The 22,434-nt window shown below is 40.9% G+C and overlaps 1 protein-coding gene across 6 annotated transcripts in view; it reads right to left on the bottom strand.

The window, feature by feature from the left end:
* Positions 1-22,434, bottom strand: part of NBAS (NBAS subunit of NRZ tethering complex) — a 383,144-nt gene that overhangs the window by 309,588 nt on the left and 51,122 nt on the right. For all 6 annotated transcript variants that reach the window (XR_010599418.1, XM_005293091.5, XM_065587676.1 and 3 more), the window contains exons 12-15: positions 16,631-16,759; positions 6,725-6,788; positions 4,313-4,506; positions 2,296-2,553 (exon numbers count right to left, since the gene is read on the bottom strand). Coding sequence is in view for 5 of the 6 variants with exons in the window: in XM_005293091.5 (XP_005293148.2) it covers positions 2,296-2,553; positions 4,313-4,506; positions 6,725-6,788; positions 16,631-16,759 (645 nt within the window). In the remaining variant the exon portion in view is untranslated. The remainder of the gene's footprint in view (positions 1-2,295; positions 2,554-4,312; positions 4,507-6,724; positions 6,789-16,630; positions 16,760-22,434) is intronic.

The following is a 22,434-nucleotide window of genomic DNA, read 5'->3' as shown; positions in this document are numbered from 1 at the left end:
ATGACATCAATAAGGCGGATGGGTTTAATGTCTATTTTGCTTCCATCTTCAGAAAAAAGATTAATGGTGATGAGATACTCAACACAATTACTATAACAAGAAAGGGGAAGGAACGCAAGCCAAAATAAGGAAAGAACAGGTTAAAGAATATTTAGATACGTTAAATGTATTCAAGTTGGCAGAACCTGATTCGTTCAAGGGTACTTAAGGAACTAGCTGAAGCAATCTCAGACCCAATAGCCTTATCTTTGAGATCACACCGAGGATAGGTGCAGTCCCAGGGGATTGGAGAAGAGCAAACATAGTAGCTACCTTTAGAAGAGTGAACTAAGAGGAGCCAGGAAATTATACACTGGTCAGCCCAACTTTAATACCGGGAAAAATAATGGAAGAAACTATTAAACAATTAATTTATAAGCACCAAGAAGATAATAGGATTAGAAGGAATGGCCAGTATGGATTTGTTAAAAACAAATCATGCCAAACCAATCTAATTTCCTTTTTTGACAGGGTTATTGGCCTAGTGGATTGGGGTGGGGACGGGGCACCAGTAAACATTCTACTTCTTGATTTAGTAAGGCTTTTGATACAGTCCTACATGACATACTCATAAGCAAAATAGGGAAATGTGGCCTACATGAATTTACAATAAGGTGGGTGCACAACTGGTTGGAAGACCGAACTCAGAGTAGTTATCAATGCTTCACTGTTAAACTGGGAGGGTGTATCTAGGAGGGGTCACACAGGCATCAGTCCTGGGTTCAGTACTATTTAATATTTTCTTGGACTTGGATAATGGGGTGGAGAGCATGCTTGCAAAATTTGCAGATGACACCAAGCTGGGTGGGGTTGCAAGCACTTTGAAGGATAGACTTAGAATTCAAAATAATCTAGACAAATGGAGAACTGGTCTGAAATCAATAAGATGAAATGCAATTAAGATTAAGGGCAAAGTACTACACTTAGGAAGTCAAAAAATCAAATGAACAACAACAAAATGGAATGGCTAGGTGTTAATACTGCTGAAAAGGATCTGGGGGTTAGAGTGAATCATAAATTGAATATGAGTGAATATGATGCATTGTATAAAAGGCTAATGTCATTCTAGGGTGTATTAACAGGCATGTCATAGGTATGACATGGGAGGTAATTGTCCTGCTCTATTCTGCACTGATGAGGCCTCGGCTAACATACTGTTTCTATCTCTGGGCACTATACTTTAGAAAAGATGTGGGAAACGTGGAAAGAGATTAGAAGAGAGCAACAAAAGTGATAAAATATTTTAAACCCTGAACTATATGGAAAAGTTTTAAAAATTGGGCATGTTTAGTCTTGAGAAAAGACGACGGGGGGCAAGGACCTGATAGTTGTCAAATTCATTAAGAGCTGTTATAAAGAGGACAGGGATCATAGAATCATAAAATATCAGGGTTGGAAGGGACCTCAGGAGGTCATCTAGTCCAACCCCCTGCTCAAAGCAGGACCAATTCTCAACTAAATCATCCCAGCCAGGGCTTTGGAGATTCCGCCACCTCCCTAGGTAACCCATTCCAGTGCTTCGCCACCATCTTAGTGAAATAGCTTTTCCTAATATCCAACCTAAATCTCCCCCACTGCAGCTTGAGACCATTAATCTTTGTTCTGTCACTTGTTCTCTGCATCCACCCAAGGTAGTACAAGAAATAGTGTCTTAATCTGTAGCGAGGGAGATTAGGTTAGATATTATGAAAATCTTGATAAAAATATCTGGGGGGTGGGGTGTGCATTCAGAGAAACTAGAGGGGACAGAGGTGCAGCTAGCCCTGTAACCATGATACCATCTATGTCAGTGGACATTACCATAGAATCAAAGAAATAAAATAGCATATTAATTCTGTCCCCTGGCCAATACAGGATTGTTTCACTGAATATATTTACCAGGGCTTTCTCTAGTCTAATTTTAAATGTCTAATGTGATGTAGCTTAGCCCACCATCCATAGTCTAATGAATCTTATACTTTCTGCTCAAATGATCCTTAAGTAACTTGTCATTTGAATTACATTAATGCAGGTTCTCTATTTTAATCACGTGCCTTCCAGCTGGTGGACACACTGCGTATTGTTGATATCTCTCTCTCTTTCTCTCTCACTCACATACACCCCTTAGAAATACGTGGCTAGACCCTTGTATTACAAGAAAAAAAATTAAAAACAGGAAGATATCAAAGCTGGTCTTTCTAAAACAATGAAAAACAGTTATTTTATGTTCATCTTTATTGTTGTCCTAGTCTCATGCTGTATAGATCTCAATCTCACCTTTCTCTGGTAAAGCTCCTCTGGGGTTGTAGATCTTAAACTCACAAGGCGGTAATTCTTTGTAATAGTGCGTGAACGTTTCCGTGGAGGAGCAAATCGCTCCATTTCTGTCACAAAATACAGGCCTTGCTTTAGGTAACTGAAATATCTGGCCTTGGCAGAAGTTACATCATCTGAGTCAGAGTCATCTTCTCCTTCATCTTCTTCACCAGGCCTGCTCTCCAAGCGTAATCTCTTTGGAGCCAGTTTTATCTCGCACTACATGGAAAAGCAATTCTTAAACAGTGCAATATGTTGTTGTTAGTTTGCTCCCAAGCTGCCTGATTCTGGAAAATGCTGAGCATCCACAATTCACATCAACTTCAGGATCAAGGACCCCGCCTCCTCCCACTCCCGCACATTAAAACATTAGCTTGTAACCTGTAATTTGTACTTCAGGGATGCTTCTTGGCTCTCCATCCTGGACTACAGACCTGATCTAGAGCCCACTGAAGTTAACAGAAAGACTTCCATAAATCTCAGTGGGCTACCAGTCAGACTCTGTGTCCTCTAACAGAGGCAGCAAGCCATACAGGGTGGGGAACTAAGAGGAAATCCATATCAGTTCTGTCATCAGAAAACTTAGCTAACACATGAGTTAAACAGTATGCAAACTAAAAAGTCACATATTTAATCAATTATTTGGAATTTCTATATCAATGTACTAAGCTTCTCTCTGATTAGGTCAATGTTAACATCCTGAAGGAAGAACAAGTAGTCACTGATAGGAAGCTTTTCAGGTCTTTCAGTTAACGTCATTTCCATAGTAATGCATCTTTTAATAGACATATGAACAAACTTATTTATATTGCGATCATGCTGTTCTGAAACAAGTATTGTGATATAATACTTGGCAACAACTGTGATATAAAGGTGTTTGGTGCTCGTTTGTTTTGTTTTTAATCTGTCTTGACTGGGAAAGGGGAACAGGGGATGGATCATTTGATGATTTACCTGTTCTGTTCATTCCCTCTGAAGCACTTGGCATTGGTCACTGTGGGAAGACAGGATACTGGGCTAGATGGACCTTTGGTCTCATCCAGTATGGCTGTTCTTATGTTGCAAGACCAACATGTCATAACAATTTCACAGGGAAATCAAAGATTTAATTGCTTGGATTGAAATAAAATTGCAGGTATACATTATTATGGAGGGCAACAGGCTTTTTTGGCATAATTTAAATAAATGAAAAAAATTACAAAAACACATTTTACATAGTTTGTTTTTAATAGCATTTCTTCTCTGAAGAAGGGATAGGGACAAATACTGTATTCCCCACTTCAATCAAACATACCCAGTATCCATGAGACTTTAAGCCAATGCGAGTTTTACTTGAGGAAGGATGACTCAGGTTGCAGGATTTTTCATACAATTATATATAGATATAAATATACATTTTAACATACACACAAATTGCCATTCTTGCTGTACAAATTTGTAGATACAAAGTTTCTTGGTTACTGTATATATCATAGAATGAAAAAAAATTACACACATGTGGCCAAGATTATTTTTCCTTCTAATTAAAATAGTTTGAAGAAAATCCATTTTTTCCAAGTAGCACAAAATTAAATAAATCAAAGAATCTATACTGAAACTAAGCACATATCTCAACAGAGTGGGGCCTTGTTTATTTATACTTATGACCAGAAAATATATTGCAAGTGAGTGAATTCTGAACATTAGCCAGAAAGAAGGCAACTGAAAAAGCCAAAATTTCAAACTATTTTGTTCATTTGTTTTCATGATTTAGGATAATCCTTCAGAGTACGTATGATAAAACAATTTGTAAATGCAATGAAAACATAGTAAGACAAGATTTCATTACAGCATCTACTATTAGGGTGGGAGAGATGGCCATCTTTTGTATAAACGTTTTGGGTTGTGCACATTAGCAAAATTAAAAAAGTAAGGTTTTATTATACTACATAAAACTACAGTGGAGGTTTTCTTAGCATTGTTAATATATGTTTATTACCTCCAGGCTTAGAAATCCTCCATCATGAGTAGAAGTGACCTGAGGGGAATTTTCAAACCATTCACATGATTTCCCCAGTAAGTTTTTTAATGTTTTCACAGATGACACAGTCAAAGCTCCAGAGTAGCGAGCCAAGATCACAGCATTTTCTGCCCACCAATTTACATCCATTAGCGAGTAATAGGATTCTTTATCTAAAGGAGAAAACAAAACAAACATTTCTAACATTCAGCAGCATCACACGCAGCCTCGCTTCACTAAGTTTCTATTTTACAGCAATGGTATTTTTAATTACAGTCAACTCTGTATTAACAAAAGTAAAACTGAACCATTATAGATTTTGACTTAACTGCATTACTTTTCAAATATTGCTTGAAAAAACTAATCTACAGCAAGCTGATTGACTTGCACTGAGTAGGATAGGTTTTGAGCATTTGATAAAGATTTGGTACATCACTCCTCAGGACAGCGGAGAGTGAATTTCTTTAGCAAATGCATAGAGAATTATGGATGGGATCCAGAAGAAATTGCATCCAGCTGGAGGACATATCACAACTGAAAACAGAACTCTTAGATGACCATCCAGGGAGAAAACAGTTATTAAGATGACATTTTTAAAATAGTTACAATCTAGAATTTTACATTTTGTGGGCAATTTGCTTATGCAGTTAGATATCACCCTTAAAGAGAAGACAGACATCACCTTATTTTCTAACTATTACAGCACACTCTCCTTTCAATTAAGTTCATTCTTTTCACTTTGAATGATGGTTGTTTGAATTTTGTTACATAGATAATACCAGGGTATATATCAGAAAGTGTAGAAGTGTCTGAACAGCAGCTTTTAAATTGCAGTCATATTTTATCAACACATTTTCCTTGGGCTCTTCTCTGGTTCAGAATGCTGGCCTCTCACTAACTGGCAAAGATTTTTAAACTATAGCTATGAACTGTATTAGCCAAACCCATCTCCTCAAAATAAGGTAGATGCTGTTATTGCTACTGCCAATTATTCTGATCAAGTTAATCAGTGACTTAAGCAGGTAAAAGGGACTATAAGGAAAGACCACCTGTATGGATCCTTAGAAGATTTCCACTCACTGATCTCAGGCAAGCATGGTGTCAAGAAGGGTTTTGTTTGTTTTAAATCAAGTCATGTAATTGGGCAAAAATAACCTTACTTTTTTGTAACTGGACTTTTCCATGTCTCTCCTAGACAAATCTTTACTCTGATTGTGCATGCCAGGTCACTTAGACTGTAAACTCTTAGGGGCTGGCACCACAAGTAACTTAGGAAAATGCGGCCCTGATCTATGATTGAGACAGCAATACAAAGAAAGTAACAACAAGAAGTATCAGTGGAACCATGAAGCTATTAGCTTCTTTGCCGTGAAACTACAGTCGCTCCCCAGGTTATGCAAACCCAACTTACACAAAAAGTTCCCTAAGTTCCATAAGCATTTCTCCCCTTCTCCCCCATAATTATCGGGTATACGTCCCCAACTTACGCAAAATTCAACTTACGCAAGGCGTTCCGGAATGAAACACTTGCGTAAGTCGGGGAGCGTGTGTACTGGCTATATAAACATTGTTCATATACTGATGTACAAGCATGGCATTAACACTGCATGTATAAATGGAAGTACATTAAAACATGCTCTCAGCTAAAATATTAACTGAAGACAAGCAGGCAGACCAACCTCCTGTAGTATTCTAACTTGTTCCTAGCCTTTTAAAATTCACCATGCTGGTGTGGAGGGGAAGGACTGAATTAAATACGAAAAGTGTATTTAGCATTGTGGACTACAAAGGTATGCCTACACAGCATTTTGGAGCCCACGGGAGCAAATCTTTGCTAGCGGGGCTCACGCCAGCACTCTAAAAATAGCTATGTAGACAGCACTTTGAGGTTGCAGTTAGGGCTGGAGCTTGGGCTCTAAAGCCCACCCACCCACCCACCTCCCTAGGCTTTAGAAACCAAGCTCTGTGGACCCGGCTCTCAGGCTCCAATATATCCCAAGAGGCCTCCTGGTGGACTCTGCAAATTTCTGCAACATACAATTTATTGTTTCATGTATTTCCAAGACAGACATATTTTTGCTGAGCGTTAAGCCTTCCATGGAGCCAGGATCCACAACCTTCTGATTTATCATGAATGAAAAAGCCCTATATTATGTGTAACCATAAATAAAAGGACATTTCAGCTGCAAGGTATGCCTAACAGCAGATTTTAAAATGTTTGCATTGTGAGATACTCATTAAGCTAGAATGAACTGAAAATTCAAGAAAGATGCACCATTTTGGCAACTATCCTAGGCAAGATTTTCATCAAAACCATTATGTTCTTTAATCAATGTAATTTTTTTTTCAGAACATCAATGTTTAGCATAATAATTTGACTACATCACCCACCTTTTATTTTCTTCCTTTTTTCAGTAGAAAGCCTCCAATCTGGATTGATCTCATCATAACCTGGCTAAAAAAAATTAAGTTGCAATGTTACATTAACTATATTAGTAAGCAATCATCTTTAAAAAGCAAACATTTTGCCCCCTTTATATCTAACTACTTCTCACGAAAGGTAACACCTTCAATTTTCCATTAAACTGCTCTATTATCACTGAGACTACATCCATGTAAATGCAATCCTCATTGGAATGAAATTCAAGCTTCCTTCCCTAGGTCAGATGTACAAATTGGACCCTTTCTTTAAATATTGAATTTAGAAATATAGGAACTGCACAATGGATCAGACCAATAGTCCATCTAATACAGTATCCTGCCTAACACCATGTCCTACATAAGAAACCAGGATAACCCAATGACTCACCGATCTGGTCAGCGTTCTATGGCAATGGTTGCCCATGAATTTCTCAAATACAGGATATCCAATTAAGCTGCCCACTTTCCCAAACTATATGTGATTTGTTTAACCTGAAGTGTTTTAAGAGAACAATTACTTGTTATAAATCATAGAACGTAAGTGTCACTCTTAAATTCCCCTGCGTCTTAGGAACCCAGGAGCATGTGTTATAGTCAGTTATCTCTGTAACATTTCCCTTGTAGGACTAGTGTAGCAGAGGAATCAGCAGTATTTAGTGACCTCTTCACCTGCAGCTTCTTCCTTTGAGTCCTGGAATAGATTTTTCTTCATCTTGGAAAGAGCATACAAAGATGTACAGTGGGAGAGTGATGCTGAATCTCACACAGTGCGGTATCACAAGTCACACAGTATGTGAAAGAAAAACAGCTTTTATTATTTACTGAGTACAGTCAGGATGCAGGACACTGTGAAGATAGAGGCTATAATGGCCGTGCCCCAAGCAATTTACAACACCAAAAGGACACCTCTCGACACTTGAAACACCAGACTGGGTCCAGTTTCGGTGCAGTGGAAAGTTTGGGATTTGACTCATAGACTCATAGACTTTAAGGTCAGAAGGGACCATTATGATCATCTGGTCTGACCCCCTGCATGCTGCAGGCCACAAAACCCTTCCCTGGACTCTGCTGTTGAAGTCCCCAATCCTGTGTTTTAGTGACTTCAATCGGCAGAGACCCTCCTGCTAGTGATCCCTGCCCCATGCTGCAGAGGAAGGCGAAAAACCTCCAGAGGCTCAGCCAATCTACCCTGGAGGAAAATTCCTTCCCGACCCCAAATATGGCGATCAGTAAGACCCCGAGCATGTAGGCAAGAGTCTCTAGCCTGACCCCTGTTGGCCATTATACTATTTACGTACCATTGCTTGGTTTTCCTTGGCTACTATGTTTTACCATTAAACCATTCCCTCCATAAACTTATCTAACTTAATCTTAAAACCAGACAGGTCCGTCGCCCCCACTGTTTCCCTCGGAAGGCCGTTCCAATATTTCACCCCTCTGACAGTCAGAAACCTTCGTCTAATTTCAAGCCTGAACTTCCCCATGGCCAGTTTATATCCATTTGTTCTTGTGTCCACATTAGTACTAAGCTGGAATAATTCCTCTCCCTCCCTTGTATTTATCCCTCTGATATATTTAAAGATAGCAATCATATCCCCCCTCAGCCTTTGGTTTGGTTTGGTTTTTTTAAAGGAGCACAAAAGCACACTGGTATCACCTGGTTTATTTTGTTTGTTTGGTTTTTGGCATGCCAGTTCTCACCCCACATTTTATTAAACCAAAATGTTTCTGTGCAAAACAGGTAGAAGTTGCATATTTCTGAAATGTTTTGTCCTATAAAAAACAGTTACTAACCTTTCTGTAACTGTTGTTCTTCGTGATGTGTTGCTCATGTCCATTCCACGTTAGGTGTGCGCACGCTGCATGCAGTCACCGGAGATTTTTCCCTCAGTGGTATCAGTCAGGCTGGCTCTAGCACCCCCTTTTTTTTTTTTATAAATGGAGATATCCTATCTCCTAGAACTGGAAGGGACCTTGAAAAGTCATCAAGTCCAGCCCCCTGCCTTCACTAGAAGGATCAAGTACTGATTTTGCCCCAGATCTCTAATGGGCCCCCTCAAGGATTGAACTCACAACCCTGGGTTTAGCAGGCCACTGCTCAAACCACTGAGCTATCCCTCCCCCCCACCCTCTGGTGCCAAGCACTCATGCGCTGATATAAGAGCCCCAGCCAGCCCCACACCCTCTGAGTTCCTGCTTGCCAGCTAACTCCAAGAGATGGACAGGAGGATGGGTTGTGGAATGGAAATGAGCATCACATCTCAAAGAACAGCAGCTATGGAAAGGTTAGTAATCGTTTTTTCTTCTTCAAGTGCTTGCTCACGCCCGTTCCACATTAGAGGACTTTCAAATGGTACGCAAGGAAGTGGGCTCGGAGTTCATGGACATACAGATTGCAACACTGTTCTACCAAACTTGGCATTATCCCTAGCCTGCTGGGTAATGGCATAGTGGGAGGAGACAGTATGTACCAACTACCAGGTCACTTCTCTGCAGATGTTTTGGATCAGGAACTGGGATAGATGGAGCCTGAGCTCTCGTCAAATGGGCTGTCAAGACGGCAGGAGGGGGAACACCCCTGCTCATAGTACGTACGAATGCAGGAAGCAATCCAGAATGAGATTCTCCAAGCCGAACCTGGTAGGCATTTCATCCTGCCTGCTACTGTCACAAAGAGCTGCGTGGATTTACAGAATGGCTTGGTTCTTTCAACGTAGAAGGCCAGGACACATCTAACACCCAATGTATGGAGATGCCACTCCTCCGTATTTTTGTGCAGTTTGGGGAAGAAAACAGGCAGGAAAACAGACTGATTACTATGAAACTGCGAGACCACCTTTGGCAGGAACGCTGGGTAGAGGTGCAGTTGAGCCTTCTCCTTAACACTGTATATGGGGATTCTGAAATAAGGGCCAAGATTTCTGAGACCCTCCTGGCTGAGGTAATCATTACCAGGAAGGCAACCTGGAAGGCAACCAGGAAGGAGACAGATGTCAGAGAGCATGATTCCAGCAACACAAAGGGAGGGCCCATGAGTCTTGACAAGACCAGGTTTAGGGCCCCCAGTGGAATGAGTTCACAAATTTCTATGTAAAGTCTCTAATCCCTTGAAGAAGCAAATGGACATTTTGCATGAGAAGACCGACCTACTGTCCATCAGAGGGTGGAAGGCTGAGGTTGCCGCTAGATGCACCTTGAACGATGAAATGGCTAGGCCCTATGATTTCAGATGGAGCAGTTATTCCAGCATGGACTGGAGGGGTGACCGAGTTGGTAAGAGGCCTCGTTGGGATGATCAAACCAAGAAACACTTCCTTTTGGCAAGGTAAGTCGCTCTAGTAGATGGTTTCATACTACCTAGCAAGACCTGGTGGACTATGGGAATAATGGAGGCCAGGGAGACCATGCAGAACCTCAGTTTCTTGAGATAACTGTGGAGGTGATACAGGTCTAGGATGGGTCAAAGATCCCCTTTGGCCTTCGGGACCAGGAAATATCAGCAGGAGTAAAACCCTATCCCTCTCAAGTTCTGAGGCACCTGCTCCACAGCCCCTACCCGAAGAAGGGCTTACACCTCCAGGACTAGAAGTTGCTCATGAGAAGGGTCACTGAAGAGGGACGGGGAGGGGGTGGCAGAGAAGGGTGGAAGAAAGTTAAAGGGAATAACTTTCCTCCACCATACTCGGCACCCAACAGTCCAAGGTGATGAAGGACCATGCCAAGCTAAAGTAGGAAAGATGGTCTGAGAAAACAAAAAGGGGGGCAGAATCCAGTATTGGAAACTGATATAATGTCCTCAGGTGACCCTTCAAAAGTTCTGCTTGGGGCATGCCAGATATCTGTGCAAGCCCAGTAATGAGGCTGAGGTGGAAGGGGGCGGTTGCCTGTGCTTATAATCCCTGCTGCATTTCTTAAACAGGTGTTGGCATGGTGATGGAGACGAAAAGATAACCGTTTGCTGAGGGCTGAAGGTCCGAGGGTATCATAGAGTCAAAGGAACGGAAGGGATCTTGAGAGGTTATCTAGTCCAGTCCCCTTCACTCATGCAGGACTAAGTATTATCTAGATCATCCCTGACAGGTGTGTAAAAATCTCCAATGATGGAGATTCCACAATCTCCCTGGGCAATTTATTCCAGTGTTTACGCCCCCTCCCCCCCCAACAGTTAGGAAGTTTTTCCTAATGTCCAACGTAAACCGCCCTTGCTGCAATTTAAGCCCATTGCTTCTTGTCCTATGCTTAGAGGTTAAGGAGAACAATTTTTTCCATCCTCCTTGTAACAACCTTTTATTTACTTGAAAACTCATATGTCCCCTCTCAGTCTTGTCTTCTTCTGACTAAACAAACGCAATTTTTTCAATCTTCCCTCATAAGTCATGGTTTCCTGACCTTGAATTTTTTTTTTTTTTTTTAATTTTGCTCTTCTCTGGACTTTCTCCAATTTGTCTACATCTTTCCTGAAATGCGCACCCAGAACAGGACACAATACTCCAGCTGAGGCTTAATCGACATGGAGTAGAGCAAAAGAATTACTTCTTGTGTCTTGCTTACAAATACTCCTGCTAATACATCCTAGAATGATGTTTGTTTTTTTTCTCAACAGTGTTACACTGTTGACTCATATTTAACTTGTGATCCACTATGGCCCCCAGATTCCTTTCTGCAGTACACCTTCCTAAGCAGTAATTTCCCATTTTGTATGATGTTCCTTCCTAAGTGGAGTATTTTGCATTTGTCCTTATTGAATTTCATCCTATTTACTTAAGACCATTTCGCCTGTTTCTCCAGATGATTTTGAATTTTAAATCCTCCAAAGCACTTGCAACCCCTCCCAGCTTGTTATCATCCACAAACTTTATAATGTACTGTCTATGCCATTATCTAAATCATTGATGAAGACATTGAATAGAGCTGGATGCAGGACTGATCCCTGCAGGACCCCACTTGAAATGCCCTTCTCTGGAAATGGTTTTTCAATCAGTTACGCACCCATCTTATAGTAGCTCCATCTAGGCTGTATTTCCCTAGTTTGTTTATAAGACGGTCATTCGAGACAATATTAAAAGCCTTACTAAAGTCAAGATATACCACATCTACTGCTCCCTCTCTATCCACAAGGCTTGTTACCCTGTCAAAGAAAGCTGCTAGGTTGGTTTGACACAATTTGTTGCTGACTAATCCATGATGACTGTTACTTATCACTTTATTATCTTCTAGGTGTTTGCAAACTGATAGCTTAATTATTTGCTCCATTATCTTTCTGGGTACTGAAGTTAAGCTGATAGAGGTCTAGGGACCTGAGGGTGGCCCTGTAATCTTTCAGTCCATGTAGTTTTGGATCCATCTAGTAGGACAAGAGGGAAATTCCCTCAAACGGAAGGTCCTGATTGACCTGCTTAACCTCCGGAGGCAGTCTCAAGGATTGGAGCCAGGAGTATCTTCTCATGACCACCGCTGATGTCAACCTTTTGTTAGGGCATCCAGGGCAGCCTAGAGGGAGGCCCTGGCTATGGTCTTTCTTTCCTCCACCAGACCAGAGAATTCCTGTCTGGACTCCTGGGGCAGCGAGTTCTTGAATTCTGACATGGAGTCCCATATGTTATAATCATGCCTCCCAAGCAAGGCCTGGTGGTTGAAGATGTGGGGCTGCAACCCACCAGGAGAATAAATCTTTTTACCAAACAGATTCAGCTTCTTTGAGTCCTTTGGCTTGGGGGACGCACTTGCAGCCCTTGCCTATCTCTTTTGTTGGCCGCTCCAACCACAAGAGACCCGGGAAGGGGATGGGAATAGAAGTATTTATACCCTTTGGTGGGAATATCACACTTTTTCTCTGCTCTTTTTGAAGTGGGGGGCCAGAGAAGATATGGTCTGCCACAGGGACCTGACTGGACCCATAAGGGCCTTGTTGAGGGGATAGGACCACCTTTGATGGGGCTGCTGCAAGTAAGATGTTGCTCAAGCTGCGTGAGGACTCTTCAAGCATCTGCACTTCCAGCACTAGGTTAGAAGTCACACTTTTCAATAGCTCCTGGTGAGCTCTAAAGTCATCCTACGGCACCGAGCTGCTCGTCTGGGGAGGAGGAGGCGGTGATAGCAGTGGCCTGCACTGGCAGGGGGCCTTCCTCCTCCCCTTCTGCACCAACCACATCACACAGCTCCAAGTCCTGAGTATCAGTACCCGGCTTGATACCAGAGTCCAGGTCGGGTGCCGGATGGTGCAGCGGAGGGCCCCTTCTCTTGGACACCCTCCCCTCCCCTCCCCCCAAGTATGAACAGCTGGAACTCCAGGGAGTCCAAAAAGGCCATTGGACCTGAACAGACCACCTAGCCAGGTGCCTGGGAGGGCACCCGCACCAAGATCTGACGGGACATAGATCGGGTACTGGTAACGGCATCTTGGTGGGTATACGACTCCACCTCCGACTCTGAGGACGAGTCAGTTTGGGTGGGACCGGTACCCCTTGTTTCTGCTGGCCAGTGCTGATGGTCTAGGGAACAGTGCCAGAGCGGGGAAGTCTTTGCTGAGCAGAGTCAGTTTCCCTCTGGTTGGTACCAGAGGGTTCGGTGTCAGACAGGAGCTCAGGGCAACATGCTCCCTTCTGCTCAATGATCTCACCGGTGCCAGAACTTGCCCTGCCAGTACTGGGACAGCAATCAAGTCCCTGACCGCTGCAAATGCCTTCAGGGTGGATGACACCACAACCCCACTGGTGCTACGATGTCCTCCCGGGTGTCAGTGGATGGTCTTACACTGGACTCAATGGCACCTGCAAGCAAGGCGGAGTCAACGGTGCCACTTGTGGAGCAGGGATAGAAGAGTGGCCCAACATAGGTTGCACTCCACTGCACTCCCCGTGTTTATCCTTCCTCGGCTCTGGGAAGTGCCCCCTCTCAGACTGTTGCTTTTTGTGCTTCTTCCTTGGCACCAATGAAAGGGAAAGGTGCCGAGAAACCCATGCTGCCAGAGTAGTATTCAGTGCCGAATCTGACCAGCTTTGCTCCAAAGCCCATCTGAGTGCAGCTTCCATCAGGATGGACCTTAGCCTAGCCTCCCTGTTCTTTTTCGTATGACATTTGAACTAGCAGCAGATCTGGCAACACTCTCACATATGAGCCTCCCCCAGATACTTCAGACAGCTGGAGTGCGGGTCGCTCACCAGAATGAGCTTGCCACAGAAGGCAAAGAGTTCAAAGCCGAGAGCATGCTCCTCAAAACAACTGGGGGGAGGGGGTCTAATAATATACACTACTACGAAAAAAATAAACTGAATCTAACTAAACTAGCAAAGAAAAGAGGAAATAACAGAACCACTAGATGAACGCCTTGCCAAAGCAAGAAGAGTTGTTCCAGCGACCATCACAGGCAGTAAGAAGGAACTGAGAGGGTGCGGGGTTGCCCAAGCCCCTTATACCAATGCATGAGCACATGGCACCAGAGAGCCAGCCTGATGGATACCACTGAGGTAAAAATCTCCAGTGACTGTGCACGCGGCACGCACACACCTAACATGGAATGGACATGAGCAAGCACTCGAAGAAGAAATATCCATTATAATTCAACACCAACTGATTATATAACCAGTTTTAAAACAGGCTCTGCACTAGGCAAGTCAGGTTAATTCTTATATCACCTTCTACTGGAACATGCATAAAATAATGAAAATGGCTTCACCGGCAAATGAGTAACAGGTAGTAAATATCCTGGGGCAAAACCTCAATGCAGATGTAGATCTTGTAAGCGCAAAGAATATAAAAATTACATCATTTCTTTTCCCAAAATTTCAACAGATTCTTTGAAGTGCTGTTCTCTATGTAAATTAGAACTATATCTTGGAGCCTAAATGTTGTTACCAGACATGACTGCTTAATGTCAATAATATAAACAAAGACTGGATCTGGTCATGGCAGTCTCCTAGGCTTGAACCAAGATATTTCACACACACAACAGGATGACAGTGGACATCCAAACTTTTGGCTTGCTATGTCCATAGGCTATATTTGGAGTGTAGTGTCATCTTTTCGAATATTTTTATGAACCGCAATCCTCTTCACATATTAGTACGCCTTATGAAATGAGTCCCAATAAGCATTCCGGTCTCTTATCTTTCTGGAAGACTTAATTGCAAATGCTCCTCATAATGCCCAGATATGGAAATAATCATTAAAACAGTTAAAAAAAAAAAATCAATGAAAATCTGTATCTACAGATCATTAAAAAAAACAAAAGCTCTATGTTGGAGCTTGTGGTGTCTGCTGTGCAACTCATGGACTGCAGAAGAGTTCAACAGATTGTGGGAACAGCTGGATGTATTTCATATAGACAAAGAGAAGCTGAGGCATTTAAATCATCTCACAAAAATGATCGTAAATGGTAGAAAATATTTTATATCATGAGCCCTAAAGTAGCTAGTATGTTGTGCAGAAAGATATTGGGTGACAGTAAATCGCAGTGAACAACTAGTAATTGAAGATGTTACATAACAGCATAGGTTGGGAATTCATTCATCAACATATGGACTTTGTAGACTCAGAAAGAACAGTGAGTCTGTGAATTGATCAACCCTAAAACAAATGAGAACGACATTTATACACAACATATATAAACAAATTCTGTGGATACAAATGTAAGTAGAAAACATCAAGAATAATTCTTCTAACACATGTTTGGACACCGAACATCCTGTCTGGTTACAAAACCTGTTTTCAGTCCCACAGCCTGGTCGATGCAAGTAGACCCTTGCATGGCTAAAATATCAAAGTACTTTTTCAAACTGGCCTAAAACATGAAATGTTCCCTCCTAGATACACAGTATGAAATCAGATCAGTGCATCAACTACATGCCATTAACCAAAAAAGTCCACCACCTAGGCTTGCACCTGAAAGTAGGCAGAATTAGAGCAGACTCAGATACGAACTCTGGTTTTCAAAAGCAGGTACTATGGACGGAAAGTGCACTCTATCCTGATTTTTAAAGACATTAACTGAACACTATACAACACATGTAGTAAGAGAGACAAAGCTTATGTCAATATCTAATATTTAAGAAATGGTTTCCAAAATCAGGCAAGAGAAGTCAGAGTTCTTAGAATGCCCACATGCATCCGACGAAGTGGGCATTCACCCACGAAAGCTTATGCTCCAATACATCTGTTAGTCTTAAAGATGCCACAGGACTCTCTGTTGCAGAGTTCTTAGTGTTCATGATTCGAGATCTGCCACTTTTCAAACGGTAAGCAAATGCCTTTTCATCATTAACTGACAACTCCAGCACACCGTATGGTTGAAGTAATAAGGAGTTTATTTAAAGATTAGCTAAGACCATTGTTGTCTTTACTGCACTGAATTGGATGCTTACAAAACTAAGATAAATTGTATTAGGTAGAGCATAGCTTTTTGATGTCATCATTTGAAAAGCAAGTTCTTCTGGAGTGTCATTGTTCAGGAGAGAAGTACCACTTTACAAGGGTAAAAGACTAATGCATTAGCCTACTGCACCACATAGCCCTCCAGAACTATAACTTGAAAGGCTACATACTCAACTGATTTGTGTTTTGAAACAGTGTTTCAGTTTACCTGCACCTGTTTATTTTACTCTCTTCACACTTAGGGCTTGGTCAACTACATATTATTTTCAACACTTTCAACTTTTAACTTATTCCAATATCACCAGTGTTTTTTCATCTGAAAGGCCCCTTCAAAGTTCCAGAAGACACTAAAATTAGAGTATTAGTAAAACAGGGCACCTTGTAAACAAGCAGATGAATAGACAGAAATATTGGTAGCTAAAATGACAGATATCCAGAACATCTCTCAATCCCTAGTAAAGCTAAACTCATGATTAAAATATTTATTATATTTAAATGTTCATGTACCTGGTCGCTTTGATCCCATTCTCCTTGTTGTTTGAGAGATGGGATTCCCCAGATGGTCAGTTTTCCTGAGAAGTGGATAGCTGCCAGAAGAGTTCCATCTGGAGAAAGGCTCATCTTGAAAACTCCATCCTGCCCAACCAATTTAATAAAGAGTGTAAAAAGAAAAGTAAGACTCTCAGTAAGAATAGGCTAAATTCAGTTCAGCAATACAGAGTAACTTTTCCCTTTATTTTAGGGCCACATTTTTTTATTTGTATGGGTGTTTTAAATTACAAATATCTAGCATACAGTAAAATTGAAATATATACTATATTTCATTTTTTAAATGTAAGTAAAAGAATATAAAAAGTTTAGTAATACATGTAGAAAGTATTCTACCTATCTGTATTACTGGACACCTTCATTTGTTAATTTCAGGACCAAAATGGTCCTTAAGATACAATAAATAAGATGTCAAAATATTGTAGTCTTTTGACTACAGTGAGCATGCAAGAGGGGGAAGAGACCGTTCTTTGATTGGTGTTTGGTGGATTAGAGCTAGGATAGGGTAGATTAAAAACTCTCTTTTTTTTCCCCCAATCAAAATAATCTTATTTTATCAGATTTTTTAATTTAAATTAAATACACTTTTCTTTTAAAAAAACCTTTTTCAATATTAAATTTGAAATTATGACAGCCTATGTTAAAGCCTAAAAATCTACTATAATCTATTAAAATCATTTAAATTACATAAAAATAATAATATTCAAGCAGTACATGTTTGCTGCCGAAGTTAGAGCAAAGTTAAACCACTGAAATAGTGGGAAATCGCTGGCTAAGCACCCTGAACTAGAGAATTTGCTGAAGTGCTAAACCAGCTCTTGACAGCAGTAGCTTTTTCTGCAGGTACAGAGAGAATATTCTCTTCATTTCAGTTTATTCAACTAGTTCAGTTCAAGGACAAGTTAATTCAAAACTGAGAACCAATTAGGAGTTGAAAAAGAGGAAAGCTTGTTTTTCTCTTCCAAGTTATGAATAAAAATGAAGTATGAGAGAATGAGATCTTCCAGTTTTAAAAACTTGAAAGACATTGTTACCAGAAATCATCAATTCAATTCACTAACTACAACAGAGAACACTCCATTTGTTTAATAAATCAGTTAATTTTAAATACAAAACACATGTTGATAAACTTTTTTTTCCTTATGTATCCTGCACACTTAGGTGTTTTTAACTAAAAAAATTAAAATGCTGTTTTGGGGCATTTTTACTTGATTTCCATCCAAATGCAGCTTGACTAGTCACGACTAAAAAATTAATGTTAATCATCCTGTAAATAAGTAATGTGTCATTCACCATTTTCGAACATAAAACTATAAAAATTAAGGATGTGAATAAATGTATGTTAAGCCATATAATTGCTTAAATAAATGTGTACAGATTAAACGGCAGAAAACTTCATTAAGATTGCCCAATTCATTAAGATTGCTCATGCCCTTCCAGAATATCAAGGTCAGCAAAACTCAAACTTTTCAAAATCAGAAAATACAGAGTTAAGGTAACACAACCCCTGAAGCTAGCAATGGTCACTGGGAATTATCTGCAGGCACTCCAGCTGCATTCACTGTGTTAAATGTAGTTGTATTGAATAGTGGAAGAATAAACTGGAACAGCTTGAAAGAGATGTGATTGGCATATGAAGAGATCTGGGGATCAGTTTGAGGAACATCTTGGAGATCTTAGGTGATCTGGGTCTGCAGCCCCAAAGGAAAGAAGTGCATGTGTACCATGAAGTTCCAGTCTGCATCCAGACTCTGCCAGTAGCAGGGAAGATTTGAAACAAACATAAGGAAGTACTTCTTCACACAACACACAGTCAACTTGTGAAACTCATTGCCAGGCATTTTGTGAAGGCCAAAACTGTAACTGGGTTCACAAAAGAATTAGATAAAGTCATGGAGGTCCATCAACGACTATTAGCCAGGGACACAACTCTATGGTCCAGGTGTCCCTAAGCCTCTGACTGCCAGAAGCTGGGAGTGGATGTCAGGGGATGGATCACTCGATAAAATGCCGTTCTGTTCTCTTCATCTGCAGAATCTGGCACCAGCCACTGTGGGCTACAAGGACCATTGGTGTGACCAAGTAAGGCCATTCTTAAAATCATGCTTACGGCAGAAATTGTCTTTCATAACCTTAAACTATGGACATGACTGGCTACATACGATCGAAATTTTAAGTCTAGTTTCTAAAGATGGTCAAGAAGCTATAATTTTGAAATTTCATATGCAAAAAAGTTTCCTTTCATTTTAGACTAGCTTCCATCTTATCTCAAACTATTTAAAATTTACATTTTGTCCACTTAGACAATGAAAACTGGCTTATCGGTTTTACTTTCCGTTCTTATACATTATGTGTTTGGCTTGCAAATACTGAATAGGATTCTTTAAACCTAAAATGATAGCAAGCTTTTGTTAAAAGTGATAACAAACAACAACCATCTAAAATTTTGTACCTAAACTACCTGATGGTGTCTGATTAAATAGTAGATTTCCACTCTTACGAAACAATTGGCATGAGAGTAGTAATATTACTGCCTGGTGCTTTCTATTTCCCTTTGCTGAAAGTTGCAAAGCTATGAAATGCACTCTCCTTTTTAGTTTATAAATCAAGATTTGTTCACAGAAGAGAAAGATGGTTATGAAACTGCATGGAACTGTAAAATAAAAAACCCTACCCGCTAGGCTGAGAGCCTTTCTTGTATGTCATCATGACCGAACATTAAGAGAGGCCTCTCTGAAAGTCAATACATAACTCAGCAATCAGTGCAACTGCTGCTCTTTTGGATGGCCATCATACACATCACACACCTCCAAATCTAGCCTCTCAAAAGATTAATGTATCCTTAGGCAAGGCAGGTTCTGCTACCCCAGTAAACATTTCACTACTCTTAGGGCAACTTCAGAACAAAATATAGAAAGCTCCAGTAGGCTGGCATACCACATTTAAGATTTGTCATCTAAGTTGAGAACAGGCAAGTCCTTGCTGAGCCTTGACAACAGTATTAAATAGCTTTTTCTATCCCCCATAAATCACAATAAAATTATACCTCAGGTATTTAAGATACAATCCCTGAAATGGTATTAACACTTTTGAAGATGAGTGAACAACAATTGTAACCTTTACTCTTTTAAAATTTAGTGCTGGCAAGAGCAGTAAAATTAAAGTTTTGTTCAATTCAATACTAGTCTTTCAATAAAAACTTACTTGAGCTTCTTTTATATATATAAAATCTACTTCTGTTTCATATTTTCCATTCCTTAATTTAAAGGCTGAAATACCAGCCCAGGAAATGCTGCTATTCAGGGGTCAGTATTAACTTGCCAACTCCCAGACAAGGGGAAAGTGCTAGGAAGCAGCCAAGCATTTCTTTCCTCAGGGCAGACAAACACCTTTCCATCCTCTTGCAAGCCCTTTCAGCCAATCTGACTGTGACAATGACTGACCAGCTAAGCTTCAGGTGTTGGCCAGAGAAAATTCCATGAAGAAGCATTTAAAAGATGGGGGGGGGCGGAAGCTTAAGATGAATGTAAATATAGGACCATCTTAAATTGATAACAATCAAGTTACCTAGGGGAGAAATTAATAAGGTGGACTAGAATGTCTACCTTTTCGGTGCCCTACCATGTAATGGAATTCATAACCCCTGAGTAAGGTGCCCAGATATGGGGACAGTTAGGCACTTAAGAATGGTATTCACAAAAGCCACCATGCTAGGCAGAGAGCCACCTAAGCTAGCCAATAAGAGATGCCAAGGAGGGAATAGCCTAAATCCTGCCCTTCAAAGGGACTTAGGCACTTAAGTCCAGACCAAAAGAAAGCACCTTTCTATACTCAGGATTCACAGCCATAAACCCTCTACTGGAGGTGCCTAAGGCAGATTAGTGTTTTTTTCACACAAAAAAAGGATGTGGAAGGTTCAAATCCCTCCTCTGCCTGATGTGGAGAAGGGACTTGAGTCTCCAACCACCCTAGTAAGCATCACTGGGATATGGAGTCACTCTTAAATATTCATTAGGCTAGAAAGAGTATGTATTTATAGACAGAGAGGCCTGCTCCTAAATATCGTATGACCCAGTTGGAGAGGTTACAAGAACTTTGAAGGACAGGATTAGAATTTGAAATGATCTTGATAAATTAGAGAATGTTTGAAATCAACAAGACGAAATATAATAAAGACAAATGAAAACTACTACACTTAGGAAGAAAACAATTGAATGCATAAATAAAAAATGCAGAATAACTGATTAGGCAGCAGTACTGCTGAAAAGGATCTCGGCGTTATAGGGGATCATAAATTGAATATGAGTCAATGTGATACTGTTGCTAAAAAGGCAAATATTATTATGGAATGTGTTAACAGGGATGCTGGATGTAAGACAGATAAAGTAATTGTTTCACTCTACTCAGCACTGGTGAGGCCTCAGGTGAAGTACTGTGCCCAGTTTAAGCACATTTAAGAAAAATGTGGACAAATTGGAAAGAGTCCAGAGAAAAGGAACAAAAAAGGCATGCAATTTGAAAAACATGACCTGTGAGGAAAAAAGGGGCATATTTAGTCTAGAGAAAAGTAGTATTGCAATATTTTAAGGGTTGTTATAAAAAGGACAGAAACTGATTGTTCTCCATGTCCACTGAGGGTAGGACAAGAAGTAATTGGCTTAATCTGCAGCAAGGGAGATTTAAGTTTGATATCAGAATAACTGTCCTTTATAGTTAGAAAGTGTAAGTACTGGAAAAGACAGTTACCTTTTTTCGTAACTCGTGTTCTTAGGAGATGTGTTGCTCATATCCATTCCATTGTAGGTGTGTGTGTGCTCGCCACATGCACCGGTGCCCTCAATGGTATCCGTAGGGAACCGGCCCTGGCACCCTCTGGAGTGGCATGTGTATGCCAGAGTATAAGGGGAGCTGCCAGCTCCCCTCATTCCCAGTTCCTTCTTGCCAGAAACTCCGACAGTGGGGAAGGAGGGTGGGTCATGGAATGGACATTAGCAACACATCTCTATTGTAGATGACTCCCAGGCGGTACAGTTCAACATACAGGATGTGGACTGTAGGTTCCTTGCGTTACAGCCAAAAATACTCTAGTACAAATCTATAAATCTATTATAATAAAACAAACAATCAAACCCATAAGAAAAGATATATAAGCGAGTAAGCAGGCTAGCCCTAGGGGCTACAATCACATCCCCTCTTAGGCCAGGTCTACACTAACCCCCTAATTCGAACTAAGGTACGCAACTTCAGCTACGTGAATAACGTAGCTGAAGTTCGAAGTACCTTAGTTCGAACTTACCTTGGTCCACACGCGGCAGGCAGGCTCCCCCGTCGACTCCGCGGTACTCCTCTCGCCGAGCTGGAGTACCGCAGTCGACGGCGAGCACTTCCGGGTTCGACTTATCGCGTCCAGACAAGACGCGATAAGTCGAACCCGGAAGTTCGATCGCTCGCCGCCGAACTACCGGGTAAGTGTAACCCAGACCTTAGTTGTCTCTTTTCCAAGCTGAGAAGTCCCAGTCTTATTAATCATTCTGTTCCATACCCCTAATCATTTTTGTTGCCATTTCTGAACCTTTTCCAATTCCAATATATGTTTTTTGAGATGGGGAGACCACATCTGCATGCAATATTCAAGATGTGGGCATACCCTGGAGTTATATAGAGGCAATATGATATTTTCGGTCTTATTATCTTTCCCTTTCTTAATGATTCCCAACATTCTGTTAACTTTTCTACTGCCGCTGCACATTGAGTGGATGTTT

The sequence above is a fragment of the Chrysemys picta genome, chromosome 3, assembly GCF_011386835.1.
Source record: "Chrysemys picta bellii isolate R12L10 chromosome 3, ASM1138683v2, whole genome shotgun sequence".
NCBI lineage: Eukaryota > Metazoa > Chordata > Testudines > Emydidae > Chrysemys > Chrysemys picta.
This window is presented reverse-complemented; position numbering and strand designations above follow the sequence as displayed.